Source organism: Dreissena polymorpha, chromosome 5 (assembly GCF_020536995.1).
Source record: "Dreissena polymorpha isolate Duluth1 chromosome 5, UMN_Dpol_1.0, whole genome shotgun sequence".
In the NCBI taxonomy this organism is placed as follows: domain Eukaryota; kingdom Metazoa; phylum Mollusca; class Bivalvia; order Myida; family Dreissenidae; genus Dreissena; species Dreissena polymorpha.
This window is the reverse complement of record NC_068359.1, coordinates 21791333-21810029: the sequence shown is the minus strand read 5'-3', so window position 1 is coordinate 21810029 and position 18697 is coordinate 21791333. Positions and strand designations below refer to the sequence as shown.

Here is an 18697-nt window from a genome sequence, read left to right as displayed (position 1 = left end):
CGAACGGAACAGTTCGGCGGCTGACAATTTTTTTCAGTCAGGTTAATAAATATAATTTAAGCTTTATTTTATGTAGACATTTTAAAATCCATTTTACTACAATTGGACATTTTTATAAAAAATTATGGATGCCGCGTGGTAACAACGTTAATTAAAATTTCTTACATCACTTAAATATATTATAACAAATACACGTGTTTTTATATTTACAAATAAATGCAAACAACTCATCTATTATCCGTGTATTTTATGGTTGTCTATTATAGGCCCTAAGTACTATTCCCACCACATATAGAGCGCGAAGCGCGACACGTATTATTGATTGTAACAATGAGTTGCGATAAAGGAAGCAGCCGCTTATCAAGGAGGAGCTGTGTCCCAGCCACCCGTTTCCCTAGAGTCAAGCACTCGTCGGAGTTTTTTTTAAGAACCACAAATAGAGCGCGAAGCGCGACACGTATTACTATCCAGGTGATATGGGCCCTTAAGCATTATCCGACTATTACGTCCATAGTTATCTTCCTTAGAATTTGAAAAATTTTGAAATCGTTGTTCGAAGTCCAAACTTTTCATCCGATTGTTCCCAAACTTGCACAGGTTTTTTATCAATGACGACCAAACCCGACCTCTCTATATAAGCAATATCGGACCATACGTCCAGAATTATGTCTTCTGAATTTAAAAATAAAAGTGAAAAAATGCTTGGTTAGGTGATTATGTCAACATTTTTCATCAGATTTTTTTCCAAACGTACAGTGTCTTCATATCAATGAGCATTTTTACCTCATTAAAAATGAGAAACATCGGGACAATAAGTCAAGAATTTTTTTCTATTCAATTTGACAAAATAAACAATTTCCACTTGTTTAAAAGATTTCACAACTTTCGTCTGAATCTTTCCAAACTTGTTAAGTGTTTTTATATCAGTGTTTCTCGAACCCTATTGACAATGATGAATATCGGAGCAATAAACCTATTATGATCTTTTATTGAATTTCAAAGTATTGTGAAATGCAGCTTCTTTATGCAATTTACAGTTTTCATTCAATTTTTTTTCAAACTTTTACAGTGTTTTCATATCAATGAGTACTCAACCCCTATCGTAAATGAGCAACGTAAGAATAAGTTCAGAATCATCTCCCCCTGAAGTTGAGAACAATATGAAATTACGCTTACAAGATGAAGCAGATTTTTTTAAACCTACACAGTTCTGTTCCAATAATGAAAACTGCACACGGATGCCAGTAAAAAAAGGAAACCAATGAAAATAAAATGAACTATGAAATATTTGGTGGTTACAACACAAAATCATAGATAATGGTTATTTGGGGGTTATTAAACAACATCATAAATAATGGTTATTTGGGGGTTATAACACAAAATTATAGATAATGGTTATACCAGTATCTTTTTCTATTTTGTTTAAAAAAATCGGCCAATGTATTTATATTTACAGTAGAAAAAAATTCGTTCATTGAGTGCCTTTTACACTGAAATTCCCGACGCCCTTTGATGCTTTGCATCAATACTTATCTTGTATAGGTCATCAAATATTATTAACTACATAATAAGTACCACTTTACCGAGCGCTCTTTGTATAAAAACTAATAAATAATTTACGACATCCGACCCGTTTAGAGCGTACAATATAGGGATACATGTTTTCGAGGGCATGATCATCTGCGGGCGCTCGAAAAATCCGTTCCTGCTCGAGTGCGCATGATCATGTCCGAGAAAATGTGTATTTTCGCTAGTATTGCATAAACAAATCACACATACCGAAATTAATTAAAATAACATTGGAAACAATATGTCTTGTTCATTCGACATCGACAAAATAATTCGATTATTTCAATACAGTTCAAGGTTGTGTTTTACATATGCCTCACTCGGTCATCATCATAAATGTGTTTAAACAGAGGATTAATGAAAAGTTGAAATGCAGCCGCGCAAAGTAAAAAATGAGAAATTATTTTGGAATTTACAGCAGGAGCGTTGAAGGTACATAAACACTTACATTTACAGCATAGTCTTTTGAAAGTGTTGAGTAAATAACCGTAACTTCATTGACGTTGCCAATAAAATTAAGTTGTTGTCAAGAGAGTGCAGATGGTATAGTTTTAAAAGTGGATTGAAATAGTCATTGCCATTATCCCTGCATGCATGAGGAAACTGGTGCTTATTCATTTCCCCATTTATGCTTGGAAAGTCGTCGAAGGCTGGAGAAGGGACGTAACTGCGCGTGGACCAGATTATGGATATGAAAAACACATAACAGGGCTTAAATGGCACGTGAATCGCCTTGTTAATACACGATTTCTCCCGTTCAAGCCCTCCTTTTGCCAAGTTTCTGCACCTCGCCAGAGGGCATTATAGATAGAGTTTATGCAATAATAATAGTTTAATACAACGATGCAATAAAAAGCATATATAATCTCCATTACGTTAACTATTATTATATTTCGCCTTTTAATAAGGAGTAATGAACTTTTCAACTTGTGTTGAAAAAGAACAACAGTTTAATACCACTTTAAAGGCAATCACGAGTTTATTGTGCAATGATAAGTATTGTCGAAATGAGCCACAGTGTGCAAGTTATTGTTATTTGTGCAGCGTATGTATAGGCCACATAAATGATCAATTTCATTATATGAACGCGCATTTCATTTTGATAACAACATCACATACTCAAAATCGTGCAAAAACATTTATTATTCTAGAGTGAAGGTCATTGATAATCTTATTAATTAATTATTTTAACCGCTTAATACAAACAAATGTGTTTATTTAAATCGGCATAAATATGCACCATTGGCCTATGTTAAACAGTATGTTTTCATTTCATGAATTCCAAAATTTTGCGACATTACATTTGGACTCACAGTTCTTGCTGCATTAATTATCGCAAGAAAGCTAATCATGAAAGTGAGCTTAGTCAGCAACGCCGAAAAAAAGAAACACAAGTGATTGCTTGGCAAAACACTGGCAAAGATTGGTTACGTACTAGTAATATCGGACATATCAACTTATATAAGACTTCTTTGTTATATGTATGAAGGGAAATAAAATAAATCGCCCCATTGGTGCAAAAAGGTAGAAGGTGACATTTTCATAGTTTTGAGAAAATCGCGTTTAATGATTTGAAAATCTATATCAAATAAACTATAGACAACTGAAGACTGTTATTGTGCATATGGTTAGATATAAATACAACCTTCATGCTTGCAAAAATTGAACATGTTTTAGTTATCAATAAGCGATAATTGATCAATTATGTCATATGGTTCCTTTTTGTATAATTCAATAGTAAGGTAAACAACATGCAAAAAGGTACCATATGCGCACTTGGGTCCTTTTTGCACGAACTATTTATGTATGTTGTAATCTAAAAAGGCACAATAAGGTATCATATGACATATGGTACCTTTTTGCACCACACAAAACTGGAAAGAGAAAATGATGATCATACTTTATTAACAACAGTTAAGTATAAACATTTATAAAGATGTGATCTGTAAAGGTAAACAATTAAAGTATTGTTAAGGTTAATAAACACTAGTATTCTTGACAGTTAATCTTGCAATATGTCGGTTTTTGACAAAAATGCAGAGAACCCATAATATCCACATTGTCAAAATTCTTCACTCGATATCAGTATCTTCCTCATCCCACTCCATAGGTACAAAATCCTTTTCCGTGCTGCTCGTCGGTAAGGACTCGTAATAAGAATGAAACTCCTCATGAATGATTTCTTTTGAGCAAAAATTAACAAGGTCATTTTCATTTTGAATCAATATTTGCAGTTTTGTGTCGTAACAACGCTTTAAATCTGACTCACAAGTTGGCCAAGTGTTATGAAGGCCTTATTGTTTTCTTGCTGTTTTCTGTTTTGAATTTCTTAAAATGTGTTGTCGTCAAAGCTGTTGTTCACAAATACTGATCTTTGATTGTCCCTTCGCACTTGTATCCACTTGACCTTAAGCCAGTTTATTCTTAGTCCAGTGACTGATGTTTTCAGGTTTGTACAATTTTTCTTCACAAAGTCTGTGATGTCCATGACATGATTGTTTTTCATTGGTATAGTTACATATAGCTGTGTGATATGGGAGGAAAATGACTTATTCACCTAATGTTATTTTTATTTCGAATTTTCAATTTCTTGTTTTCTTTTTCCATGAAGTTTCTCTTTGCTTATTCATTTGCACAAGTCTCTTTTTTTTGTCTTCAGCTTTTTTACATTGAATTATGTATCAGTTTAATTGATCTCATCTTTGTTAGAATCATACTTTTCATCATCAGCACTATCATCATGATCTGATTCACTATCACTTATGATAAGTTTCCTTTTAACTGGTTGATTATTTTTTCTACCAAGATCAGCTTATCGAATATCTTCAGAATCTGTAGTGTCGGAACCATTGCCTTTTGTTTGCGTTGCTATCATAGGTCCAAACAGTTTCTCTTGTGTAAATGTATGATAAACTTCTGCATCGGACCAAACCTCGTCTTCTTTCTGTTAAGCAAATACCACCACAAAGTGAATATAATCATTATACTGTTTAAATAAAATAAAAACTTATTTCTGTGAAAACTGTGAAATTACAAGGTACCTTTTGAAATGTTAGCACATTTAAAGTATGTTCCTCTCGTGACTGCTCCAATAGATAAATTAGTACCATCCATAGTAGTTTTATAATAAAGAAATCAACTCTTTCAAAAAGAATGCAAGTATAAAATTAATTATTAAGTTTTCATTGTTTTCATAACTAACTGGTATATGAATTTAATTTGGAAATAAAAATATACTTACAGTTTATTTTTTTTTCCATATTCTTCTTTGAATAACATGACTACAAATTCATATGTATAAGATCTCTTTATTTGTCTGCTCTTTTCACTCTAATAATCACCAAATGAAGTTGTAACAACTTCACCCTCATAATTATCATCTGATAATTACAAGACATCTCAGGGTAACAGGATAGTTTGATAGTGTAATCAGTGTCTGGAAAGTGTATTCATTTTTGAGGCAAAAGGTACAACATAAACCAATTGATTGTTACCTGCATCTGGTCAGTGCATTTATAGTTGTGCTTAAAGGTACCAACTAAAAACATTTATATTTAAAAAAGACTGTGGACACATTTATTTCATGTCTGCAAAAAGGTACCATGTGTCATATGGTTCCTTGTTGCACTGATATTTATTTAAATTTTCCACACACCGTTGGTGCAACAAGGTACCATGTGTCATATGGTTCCTTGTTGCACTGATATTTATTTAAATTTCCCACACACCGTTGGTGCAACAAGGTACCATGTGTCATATGGTACCTTTTTGCACAAACAAATGTTGCAATTTTCACTTGGTACCTTTTTAAATTGTCCTATATCTTTGGAACCTTACCAGCTACAGCTTAGATATTTTTACAGAATGTAGATCATACAAAGTCATAATGAAATATACTTAAATGTCATTTTGACCAAAATGTCATATGGTACCTTTTTGCACCAATGGGGCGAAATATCAATCAACATATGGATTCATTTTATAATCATTGGAAATTATAATAATAAAATATAATATGTCCCCGAAGAAGCAATATATAGATTCATTTTGTTATTTCATCATATCATTCAATCCTTATATTGATGATATATTTCAACTTCGGTTCCATTTGAGGTTGTTTAGTTTAAACATATTTATTTCAAGCAATACAATTTGTTATTACATCGCATTACATGTAACATTTATACAATGAACATGTTTGAATAGGATTAGAACGAAAGACAATGTCTTATATAGTTCTTCTCCCTATACAAATACAATAACATGTTTTCAGGCGAACATGATCGGGTTTTGATCATTAAACAATACTAACAGTTTAAGAAAGAGACAAACTCCGTGTATAGTGTTTAAATTGTAAAAAAACAAGTTTTAAGTTGACATATGGAGGTGAAGGATAGTGTGGTAGGATTCTGGGAAAAAGATAAAGGTTGTTTTGAAATATTAGATAAGGGAAAAGAAGAGAAGAGGGTTGTGAGTCGTTCTGTAGCTTGTTTACGAATCAAATCGCTTACTATTAACTATAAATTTGTGAACAGCATCAGCTATTTTAATATTGGTTAGGTAGTCACGCGTGTTGTCTCCAAATAGAATAGTTTCAATGCAGGGAACGGAATAAACGGATATTGTGTGAAGAAGTTCGCCGCGAGCATGTGCATACTGAGTACATTTGAGAAAATAATGTGACGTCGTTTCCTGAAGTTCGCATACACATAATGGGGATGTAACAATATTACGTCTAAAAAGATGGTCATTTAAGGCGCTACGCTTTGTACGTAAGCGCATGTGTAATATTTGAGAGCGTCTTCCGCCGTACGAGAAAAAGGGATTTTGAATCGGTCGATCAATGTTAATAAGCCTTTTGAAGGAATGGATAAATTCAGCGATTTTGGCGTCATCTAGAAGATTTTTCCATTCGGATACAGTGGACGGTAAAACGAATTTAGATACAGTGACTTTCGCGCTTGAATTGGTTGGAGATGTGACGCATTTCTTAATGCTACGCGACCCAACTGTTGCAGGAACAAGGGACTGTAAGTAGTTCGGAACATTGTTTGATTTCATTCTATATATTAATATTAGTTTATGTTTACGTCTTCGTTGACTAAGAGTTACCCCATCCTAATTCATTATAAAGTTCTTCTAATGAGACTAGACGTGTGCATCCGGCTGTTATTCGCGCGGCTTCAGTTTGTATTTTCTCTAGTTCATTTTTTTCGTATTGCGTACAATTGTCACATACAGCGTCTGAGTACTCAATCATTGGTCTAATGAACGAAAAATATATTTTCTCGAGAGTTTTTCTATCAAGAATTGTTTTTAATCTACGCATTATATGAACTCGTGACCATGCCTTTTCCTTGATAATGGATATATGCGCATGCCACGTACAGTCATTTGACATAAAAACACCTAAATGTTTATGGATATCAACAATTGGAATATTAATGTTCTGCGTGGTCAATGGTGGATGATTTGGTTTATTAATTTTGCGAGAAATAATCATTGATTCGGATTTTGAAGGGTTACAACAAACCATCCATTTCTTAGCCCAGCTAGAAATTTTGTCGATATCTGATTGCAGTACGGCTGCAGTTTCGTTAGGCGAATTAACGACCATGAAAAGACTGGTATCATCAGTATGTGTGCATTTATGTCAGCAATAATGCCATTTATATATATTAAAAACATAATTGGTCCTAAAATAGAACCTTGATGGACTCCGGCGAGAATTTCAATAGTGGTTGATCCGGACGATCCCGGTAAGATTACTGTTTGTTTACGATCGATCAGAAAGATAGACAAAAGCGATAATAGTTTTTCTCGAATTCCTGCTTGTTTTAGTTTACATAAAAGACCTTTGTGCCATACTTTATCAAAAGCTTTACTTATATCGAAGAATACAACCCTGACCTAAAGGCCATTATCTAGTGCAAAATGTGTTGTAAATATATGTCAGCTGATTGACAGTTAAGTCACCAGGCACAAAGCCAGATTGAGTGGGTGCAAACAATGAATTTGCACGAAAAAAGATTAAAATGTGTTTATGCAGTATTCTTTCAAAGACCTTCTCGGTTGTATTAGGCAGTGATATGGGTCGATAGTTTGACGCTAAGGATGGATCGCCTTTTTTGTAAACTGTGCACGCATTTGCAAGTTTCCAACAAGAAGGCATTTTGCAAGTATTTAGACAAGAGTTAAACAAATCAAAGAAGGGGTAGCTTAATTGATGCATTGCCTCTTTTGGGATTCTATTTTCTATTCCATCAGGACCGGACGCTTTACCTACCTTTAGACATTTAATTGAGTCAATTACTTCCTCTGGTGTTATATGTATAGACTGAAGACTGTTCGTGTGTGTATGGTGCATTTGGGGAAGATCGTGATTTGTTTCGTCAAGTGAACACTGGCTAGAGGAATACTTGTTGAGCATATCCGCTTTACTTGTATCAACCGCTACAAAACTATTGGTTTGTTCATCCTAAAGAGGTGGTATTGTGTTAGTGAATATATTGCCCTTATTTACTATAATTTGAATTCTACACTTATAAATAAATATTATTTAAAGGGCGTTCGTTTAAAACAAATGTACTTAAAAAGCAATGTTCTTCATATAAAACACATTTTTGTTGTAATTAAAACATTCCCGCTGTAAATGTAACGCTTTCGTATAATTTATTATCTTACAGAACGAAACACTGCAACCCTATGTTTACAAAAAAAAAGAACTTAATTGCGCTTAAGTATTCTTTATTTAGCACTTTTTATCATGCAATGAATCAAGAACGTGTTTCTTAGATCATGTCACAAAGTTGTGTTTGCACCTATTATGTAACTTCACATAGATGTAACATCACGATTCGATTTTTACAGGACATGTCTTCGACAGAAATTTCAACAGTTCGAATATAATTAATGAGATAGTAACAGCACTTTCATATAAGTAGATCGAGGTAATCAAAATAAAGTTCTGAAATCGTGTAATAATGCATGTAGTTATAAAATCATCACCGTGTCGTTGTGTGGTTGTTTTTGTTAGTGTTTAACAGTTTCTCGGTCATATTACGATGAGCAGAAAATATGTTATGGAAATTATTGGATGTCATATACCTTTTTTTCCATGAACGTTAACGTTTGGATAACAATATAAACCCGCTTGAACAATATACACAATAAAATAGTATATATTAATCCGCAAATCGTTGTAAAAATAAACATTGACGATATATTGAACGGATTAGTCATTGTCTAGCACCAATTCACACATATATATATATATATATATATATATATATATATATATATATATATATATATATATATTCAATTAGCATTCATTAACGAAGACCTTACCCAATGGTTAAACAAATACTGATGCTCGAATGCTGAAACTTTACAATAATATTAACCAGCATGTAAACTTGCGCATCTCCATATTGCGGATTGTTTCGACAAAACTTGCGTTGTAGACACTTTATATAGAGAAATTATTGTTGAAACTTTACAAAAATATTTACTTACATGTAGACTTGCGCACCTTTAAATTTTGGTCCGGATGTTTTCGGATTGCGGGAGTTATTGCTCCTTTTTATTTAAACAAAAACGTTTTTCAACTTGTGGCGCACGTAACGTAAACACATAATTTAACTGATAATAATTTTATGAAATAAAAGCATGTAAACCAGCTTTATATTTTAATTATGATGTTTCTTACATGACCATAATTATGGTCCTTTATTGGTGAAAACAGATATCGTTTTAAAATAACATAAATTTAGCATAAGGTAGGAGCATACAATTATAATGTAAAGATCCGTGCATGCACGCGACGAATGTTCATCCTCTCCATGTCTTCACGGTGGTACATGTATGGATGGCATCAACGCTTACACCTGTATATGTCCAGCTGGCTTCAGTGGAAGGAAGTGTGAAACCAGTGAGTAAAAGTGTGTTTACACCTTTTTCAAGATACAATAAAATGATCCGGACAGTCCCCCTCAATATTTAAATGATTTATTAATCCTAGTATAATATGGGTAAATTTTAAAGAATTCCCTACCACTGATTGCAAAGGTATTGCTCCGTACTGTTTTGATTTTAAGGGAACACGGCCAGAAGAAGAAAATAAACGCTTCAGCTTTTTAAATTTTGATATGTTTGTCGACATATTTCTAGTTCCGAGCGCCATCTAAGAGTTTGCCTTATCTCCGATGTAATTTTATTTAATGACCTTGTTAACATTCACTATTAATCACGCATTCAATAGGCAACTTTTGTTGGAAGTAAAGATCCGGAAACACTACAAGTGATTGCTACTGACCTCAACCGATACAATTTCACTCATTCCCGCGATACTCAAAATAACGATTGCGTTCGTTTAGGTTGTGCTGAGATTATGTTCAGACAAAGACATGTATGCAGAATTGAGTCCAGACAAGCATGTACTTTTCTTGTGGTTAAGAGTTCATAAACTGACGACAATCATATTGTCAAATGACAATTCATAAATTTTACTAAAATATATCTATATGAAGGTATAATGTCATTCCCGTGCACATATATATATATGTACTTATAAACAATAACTCATTTGCAGATATTGACGAATGCGCATCCTCCCCATGTCTTCACTGTGGTACATGTTCAGATGGTGTCAACGGTTACATCTGTACATGTCTAGCTGGCTTCAGTGGAAAGGAGTGTGAAACCAGTGAGTAATATTATGTTTTCACCTGTTTTAAGATCCAATAAAATCGATATCCGGACAGTCCCTACAATATTAAATGAATCCTAGTATAACATGGGCTATTTTTTTTAAGGAAATCCATGCCACTGCTTGTAAATTCTGTGCTCCGTATAGTTTTTGACTGAACGGAAACAATTCTCAAAGAAGGAAATACACGCTGTAACCTTTCTTATTTTTTTCTTTTTACATATTTTAAGTTACGAGCGCCATCTTAGAGGTTGCCTTGGATCAAGAGTAATTTTTATGTAATGACCTCGTTAACACTCACCGTTAATCGCGCATTCAATTGGCCATTTGTGCTTGAAGTAAAGCTTCGGAAACTCTGCAAGTGATTGCTACTGAACTCAACATATACTATTGTACTCTTTCCCACGTTACTCGAATTAACAATTGCGTTTATTTGGGTTGTGGTGAGATTAGTTTTAGAGAAAGAGATATATGCATTATATAGTCCAGGAAAGCATATAATATTCTTGCCGCTTAGAACTCAAAAAATGAGGGCAATCATATTTTCGAATGGCAATTCAATCAAATTCAAGTTTTTCTACAAGAGATAAATTGTATTGCACGATATATTTTTATATATTATGTCAATTTCCATGCGTGCGCATGCGTACTTACAAACTATAAACTAATTTGCAGATCATGACGAATGTTCATCCTCCCCATGTCTCACGGTGGTACATGTTCAGATGGTGTCAACGCTCACACTTGTCTAGCTGGCTTCAGTGAAAAGAAGTGTGAAACAAGTGAGTAATATTATGTTTTACCTTTTTCAATATCAGATAAATAACCGCATACGGTTATCCTGCTGGGATAAACATCAGTAAATATTTATTATTCATGTATAACGTCATGCAACTGCGACTCACAACTCAAAAAATAAAAATGCGAACGTAAATAAAATCATAACAAAGTTTGCAAATCATGGACTTTAATTAATGATGCACGTATAACAAATAAAAAGTTGCTCTATATAAAGTCATATCCTGATCTAGACAAAAATATTGTGTCGACAGTGTTACAGAAAATATAACATGTCTAAACTTGGTATGAGACTTTAAAAAGAAAATTGCCATTTTTACATGGAACCTTTTAATTTTAAGAAATCAAATGGTATCGTTTGATTGCAGCGTCAGCACCTTTCAGACAACTAATGTGCTACAGCTGTGATGAAATGTCTGACCTTTTACTGTGCGACACGGTGCAACGATGTGCTCGAGTGCTCTTGGAGAGGCAACATATATAATTTGAATGCATACTGATTTTTTCAATATAGAAAATATAGGTCCTGACACATATAGATTAGTTTCACGCGTAAACTTGCGCATCTCCATATTGCGGATTGTTTCGACAAAACTTGCGTTGTAGACACTTTATATAGAGAAATTATTGTTGAAACTTTACAAAAATATTTACTTACATGTAGACTTGCGCACCTTTAAATTTTGGTCCGGATGTTTTCGGATTGCGGGAGTTATTGCTCCTTTTTATTTAAACAAAAACGTTTTTCAACTTGTGGCGCACGTAACGTAAACACATAATTTAACTGATAATAATTTTATGAAATAAAAGCATGTAAACCAGCTTTATATTTTAATTATGATGTTTCTTACATGACCATAATTATGGTCCTTTATTGGTGAAAACAGATATCGTTTTAAAATAACATAAATTTAGCATAAGGTAGGAGCATACAATTATAATGTAAAGATCCGTGCATGCACGCGACGAATGTTCATCCTCTCCATGTCTTCACGGTGGTACATGTATGGATGGCATCAACGCTTACACCTGTATATGTCCAGCTGGCTTCAGTGGAAGGAAGTGTGAAACCAGTGAGTAAAAGTGTGTTTACACCTTTTTCAAGATACAATAAAATGATCCGGACAGTCCCCCTCAATATTTAAATGATTAATTAATCCTAGTATAATATGGGTAAATTTTAAAGAATTCCCTACCACTGATTGCAAAGGTATTGCTCCGTACTGTTTTGATTTTAAGGGAACACGGCCAGAAGAAGAAAATAAACGCTTCAGCTTTTTAAATTTTGATATGTTTGTCGACATATTTCTAGTTCCGAGCGCCATCTAAGAGTTTGCCTTATCTCCGATGTAATTTTATTTAATGACCTTGTTAACATTCACTATTAATCACGCATTCAATAGGCAACTTTTGTTGGAAGTAAAGATCCGGAAACACTACAAGTGATTGCTACTGACCTCAACCGATACAATTTCACTCATTCCCGCGATACTCAAAATAACGATTGCGTTCGTTTAGGTTGTGCTGAGATTATGTTCAGACAAAGACATGTATGCAGAATTGAGTCCAGACAAGCATGTACTTTTCTTGTGGTTAAGAGTTCATAAACTGACGACAATCATATTGTCAAATGACAATTCATAAATTTTACTAAAATATATCTATATGAAGGTATAATGTCATTCCCGTGCACACATATATATATATATATATATATATATATATATATATATATATATATATATATATATATATATATATATGTACTTATAAACAATAACTCATTTGCAGATATTGACGAATGCGCATCCTCCCCATGTCTTCACTGTGGTACATGTTCAGATGGTGTCAACGGTTACATCTGTACATGTCTAGCTGGCTTCAGTGGAAAGGAGTGTGAAACCAGTGAGTAATATTATGTTTTCACCTGTTTTAAGATCCAATAAAATCGATATCCGGACAGTCCCTACAATATTAAATGAATCCTAGTATAACATGGGCTATTTTTTTTAAGGAAATCCATGCCACTGCTTGTAAATTCTGTGCTCCGTATAGTTTTTGACTGAACGGAAACAATTCTCAAAGAAGGAAATACACGCTGTAACCTTTCTTATTTTTTTCTTTTTACATATTTTAAGTTACGAGCGCCATCTTAGAGGTTGCCTTGGATCAAGAGTAATTTTTATGTAATGACCTCGTTAACACTCACCGTTAATCGCGCATTCAATTGGCCATTTGTGCTTGAAGTAAAGCTTCGGAAACTCTGCAAGTGATTGCTACTGAACTCAACATATACTATTGTACTCTTTCCCACGTTACTCGAATTAACAATTGCGTTTATTTGGGTTGTGGTGAGATTAGTTTTAGAGAAAGAGATATATGCATTATATAGTCCAGGAAAGCATATAATATTCTTGCCGCTTAGAACTCAAAAAATGAGGGCAATCATATTTTCGAATGGCAATTCAATCAAATTCAAGTTTTTCTACAAGAGATAAATTGTATTGCACGATATATTTTTATATATTATGTCAATTTCCATGCGTGCGCATGCGTACTTACAAACTATAAACTAATTTGCAGATCATGACGAATGTTCATCCTCCCCATGTCTCACGGTGGTACATGTTCAGATGGTGTCAACGCTCACACTTGTCTAGCTGGCTTCAGTGAAAAGAAGTGTGAAACAAGTGAGTAATATTATGTTTTACCTTTTTCAATATCAGATAAATAACCGCATACGGTTATCCTGCTGGGATAAACATCAGTAAATATTTATTATTCATGTATAACGTCATGCAACTGCGACTCACAACTCAAAAAATAAAAATGCGAACGTAAATAAAATCATAACAAAGTTTGCAAATCATGGACTTTAATTAATGATGCACGTATAACAAATAAAAAGTTGCTCTATATAAAGTCATATCCTGATCTAGACAAAAATATTGTGTCGACAGTGTTACAGAAAATATAACATGTCTAAACTTGGTATGAGACTTTAAAAAGAAAATTGCCATTTTTACATGGAACCTTTTAATTTTAAGAAATCAAATGGTATCGTTTGATTGCAGCGTCAGCACCTTTCAGACAACTAATGTGCTACAGCTGTGATGAAATGTCTGACCTGAAACTGTGCGACACGGTGCAACGATGTGCTCGAGTGCTCTTGGAGAGGCAACATATATAATTTGAATGCATACTGATTTTTTCAATATAGAAAATATAGGTCCTGACACATATAGATTAGTTTCACGCGAATACGATAATCGGGAATGCGAGCCATATTGAGCACTTTATGTATGGCCCTTATTAGATAATCAACTTATTATTCAACAATCCAATAGTCATTTTATCTCGCTTTTACTTTTCATTATTTCCAATATGTTCATTTGCGCAAAAACGCTTAATATCAAGAACAATATATAATGACGTCAGTATGTGTGTTTGAAGGAAAATATGATTTATCCCACAGAGTATTCCTCTATAAAACATTTAAATTCGGATAAAGACAAAGATCTCAAGCAAATACTTTTATGAATTGTGTTAAAATGTGTCATACGCATAGTTATGGGACAGAAATTAATAATGCACGTATATTGTAATACAAACGTAGTTAAAATAAAATACAATCGGAGTCCACAAACTGTTGGTAAATTGGTGTATTTCATGTTTCTTCTTTAACAAATTATCATATCAAATATAACGATTTATATAAACTTACTTTAGATATGTATGGTGCAGCATGGGAATTCACAGTAAAGCTCCGGATGGTCTAGGTCGTTGGTAGGTATCCAAACAACACGAACAAAAAACCATCAAACTATTGAATCTGTTAAATATGTCGTATCATGACAAATTTGAGACTTGTATGATGTTGCATTTTTCTGTATATGTTTTCCAACCTTTACAATATTTGATTCTACATAATATGATTTGTTTAAAATGTCATTTATATTCTATTATTTATAGGCATGTTCAGATGCACAGTTATCACGCGGACATTGCAATGAATGCTGCTACAATGACTATTGCAATGGCCGTGGATGCGGCGATAATGGTAGGATGTATACTGTATAAATTATAATATTGAAGAAAACCCTTAACCAATAGTGCAAACAAACCATTGGCTTCTGTCATTTAATGCAGATTTAACAGTATTAAATGTGTCGTATGTATAAACATCAAATACGATTTTTACAGTTCCAAGTAAAACTTCATTATACAATTTTAAACAGAGCTATTCTTTTTAAAACAATAAGATAAAGTAAGACGTTATATTTACAGGTATAATTCCAAGAAGTGAATGAGGACCAATTTGCTTTGACTGTAGTCATGTCGCCAAGATTGATCAGTGCAAAACAGTGCGACCATGTTATAAAGGCGAGGTATGTCTGATTTATTTTTTGACAAATGGAGTATTAACTTTATAAATGTATTCATATAAAGAGAATACAAAGAAAAACTCATTTACATGATTAAAGTATATTGTTACGGCGACGTTTCATTAGTTTCTTTTTAAATTATTTTATTTCATATTATACATATTTTTTTATATTTCTCAAGTTATGCAATATTGAAGAATTTGATTGGCTGGGAGAATCCCATTTCAAACTTGGCTGCGTGACTGCAACGGTAGGTTATTCTTTTTAGAAATTATGTTAAGAACACAATTCTCTGTACCGTACTATGCGTCAAATTCTCTTACTCTAAAGGCAAGTATGAATGAGTTAAAATAACTGAATAGAATATAATGATAATTCAATTTGTTTTAAATTATATGGATGAATACCTTCCAGTGTAGTGCCATTGAACATGGTCGTTCTGTTCCAAGATGCAAGTCCTGCTGCAACGATGATTTCTGTAACACCAACTGCACGATGGGACATTCGGCTGCAATCATAGGTTAAGACATGGAGGTAAAGTTTACATTTAAAATACACATGCTTACACATTTGCCGTTAATGATTCGATTTCCGTTCATAACGTGTTCGTGCTTCGTTGCAAAATTTTAACAATAACATGTGTAGTCTCAAAGAAATAGTTTTGAAACCAACTTGATTGTTCAACATGCTTTTTTGCATGATTACGCAGGCTAACGCAAGTTGGATACTGTTGTAATGTAATTAATGATTCATAATTAATTGGTAATTATTTGGCGTACTTTGTAAATGATATTCCTTGCAAATAAAACATAAAGATATATTGATACATGCTTTTATTGCTCACAAATATATAAACTATAACGTATGACGCTAGGTTAACAAATGCAATAAGCTGCTAGTTATGCGGCGTTTTAAAGAAATGCAAAAGATTCAATTATATGGTTCTTCAATTTACATACGGAGTAAGGGTAAAGGTCGAACGTGTCTTTTTGTGCTTAAACAATTGATCGAAAATCTAAAGTTTATAGTGATGCTCCCCTTGGTTGAAACAATACTTGGCGCCTTTGGAGAGATCTAAAATATTCCTCTACAGTGTCTATCAAACCCATGACCTCCCCATCTCCAGAGTTACGTTTTGTAAAACAACATTAATATTTCAGGTTAGAAATTTAAATGGCGTGCCTTCAACTAAAGGCTATACAACAAATATCACAAATCGATTTGATCACATATTACAATGTTATGTAATTGTTAAAAAAAAATGCTACAAATGACATAAATGAAATATGAATTGGAAATCGTAATTGTGTATTTCTTGCATCTTGCATAGTATGGATTCTGGTCAGATGGCTATCATGAAAACATTACACAATAAGAGAACTATTGCATTTATTTCGTCTCATTCATCTAAGTTATTGGCCGTTTTCCTAATCATGCCTTATGTGCCTAGAATTACATATATTCAATTTAATTAGACGAATTGTGTTGATCATTGCAAATTTATAATGTATGATAAAGGATTGATTGTTATTATGGACATGACACTAATTTCTACTCATATATAAACTGACCACGTATTGGAAAATGTCCGAATGAGAAATTGGAACACAACCAGGGGTGATTTTTCTTGTCACCCAACAATCAAGATTTGTGTTCTATTAATTATTTATAGCAGAAAAAGAAGAGTGAGTTGAACTAGTCGGATAACAATAAGGACAGCATTGCTTAAGGATCCAGATTTAAGTTAAACCACATAATATTTGCAGCAATAATACACGAAAGTAACTTTACCGTACATTATACAAGAAACTATCAACGAAATTGGCGTTTTGACTTTGTACACATTGCTTGCACTTAGAACTGAAACGCACATGTGAAATCCATAATTAAAACCAATCATAATCACAAAGCATCAACATTTTAGTTGATTATCGTCCGACGATATGTGATAACGAAATGTGTTGCATCGGTCTATCATTGAATACAGTGAAATATCTGTGTGTCGGTTGATTATGTTATGATCTAAAGATTTAATAACATCAAATACTAATAAGCACATTCAGTCTCACTTAGAGGAAGTGTTTACATGTTTTTGAATGCATTTTAAATGCTTATGTTTCACTAGCTGTTTTCGCAACCCTCGTGATACCAATCATTTAAAGTTCATTTTATTTCTTATAATACTTATTGAAAAGATTGCAAATGGGCTAATACACTAAAGACCATCCCGAAAACAGAATAAATATGTTACAACTTAATTTTGTTCAACATGGAAAGAACTGGCAAGTCAAGATCTGTTTAAGGAACGCCCGAACCTACGAGTTGTAGACTCCTATCAGATTTATAATGGAATTCAAAGAGCACCACCTGTATGCAATCCGTGATCAAATGTGCAGCTCTTTGTGACAGCTACGCAAATCTGACAAGAAAGGGGTTGGGGTGAGGGCAGAGCTCAAGACCGATACTAGTGGGATAATGAACGTCATCTGCGTCAATCGTCGTTCAATTATCGATGTCCAATTATTGAACAGATTCCGGAGGAATGTTATTTTTTCCCATTTCGGTACTTTCATTTGAAGTTTGTTTTACGATCTTTAAATATATGTCCGAAATTTCAATCGACTAACAAACGTATTTGACTTAATTAAGTTTTAATTGATTGACGAATTGTAAAATTAGAAGTAAACTTAATCTCTTGATGTTTTGGTAAGACAGAGACATTTAGAAGGGTTATTTTATGTTATTTATGTGTCTCCGAGTAGTGCTATTGACCATGACCGTTGAGTTACAAGACCTTTGTCCTGTTGCGATGAAGACACAGTTACACACTACACAGTGAGAGAAACAGCTGCATTTATTGGTATTCAAAACAGCATATAATTAAGAAGGGAAATATTTGTTAGAACTAACTGCAATGAAAGGATGTTTTTCAAAATCTTGTGAACGCAAATGCGTGTTTTTGTGTACAGGTTACTCATAAAAAGGCATGTTTGAGTGTTTGATTTGATAAACAAAATACCATTGCGAATATGTGTTTTTCCACGTTACATCTGATGGTTTCAGTTAATGCAATTAAATGTTCACTGTCTCTGTTTACAATGGGACACTTATGTATGTATATTCAATAATTAAAACAATATATTACATTTCGCTTACTATTATGTCCTTTCGATAAAAGTCACCAACACTTAAAGTTTTGTTAATTTCAATTACCGAAAACGACCGAAAACTACTT

General features: G+C 33.3%; 1 protein-coding gene and 1 long non-coding RNA gene across 2 annotated transcripts; both read left to right on the top strand.

Moving 5' to 3' along the window:
- Nucleotides 1-5949: 5949 nt before the first annotated feature.
- Nucleotides 5950-14267, top strand: LOC127831097 (fibropellin-3-like). Its single transcript, XM_052356086.1, has 7 exons — nt 5950-6039; nt 7151-7221; nt 9378-9502; nt 10163-10276; nt 12869-12982; nt 13711-13767; nt 14152-14267. The coding sequence occupies exons 1-7, from the start codon at nt 5950-5952 to the stop codon at nt 14265-14267; spliced, it is 687 nt and encodes a 228-aa protein (XP_052212046.1).
- A 1096-nt stretch (nt 14268-15363) lies between these two features.
- LOC127881307 (uncharacterized) lies at nt 15364-16050 on the top strand. The gene is made up of 3 exons (XR_008050005.1): nt 15364-15465; nt 15644-15712; nt 15877-16050. It is a non-coding gene; the product is annotated as an uncharacterized LOC127881307 (long non-coding RNA).
- The last annotated feature ends 2647 nt before the right edge of the window (nt 16051-18697 follow it).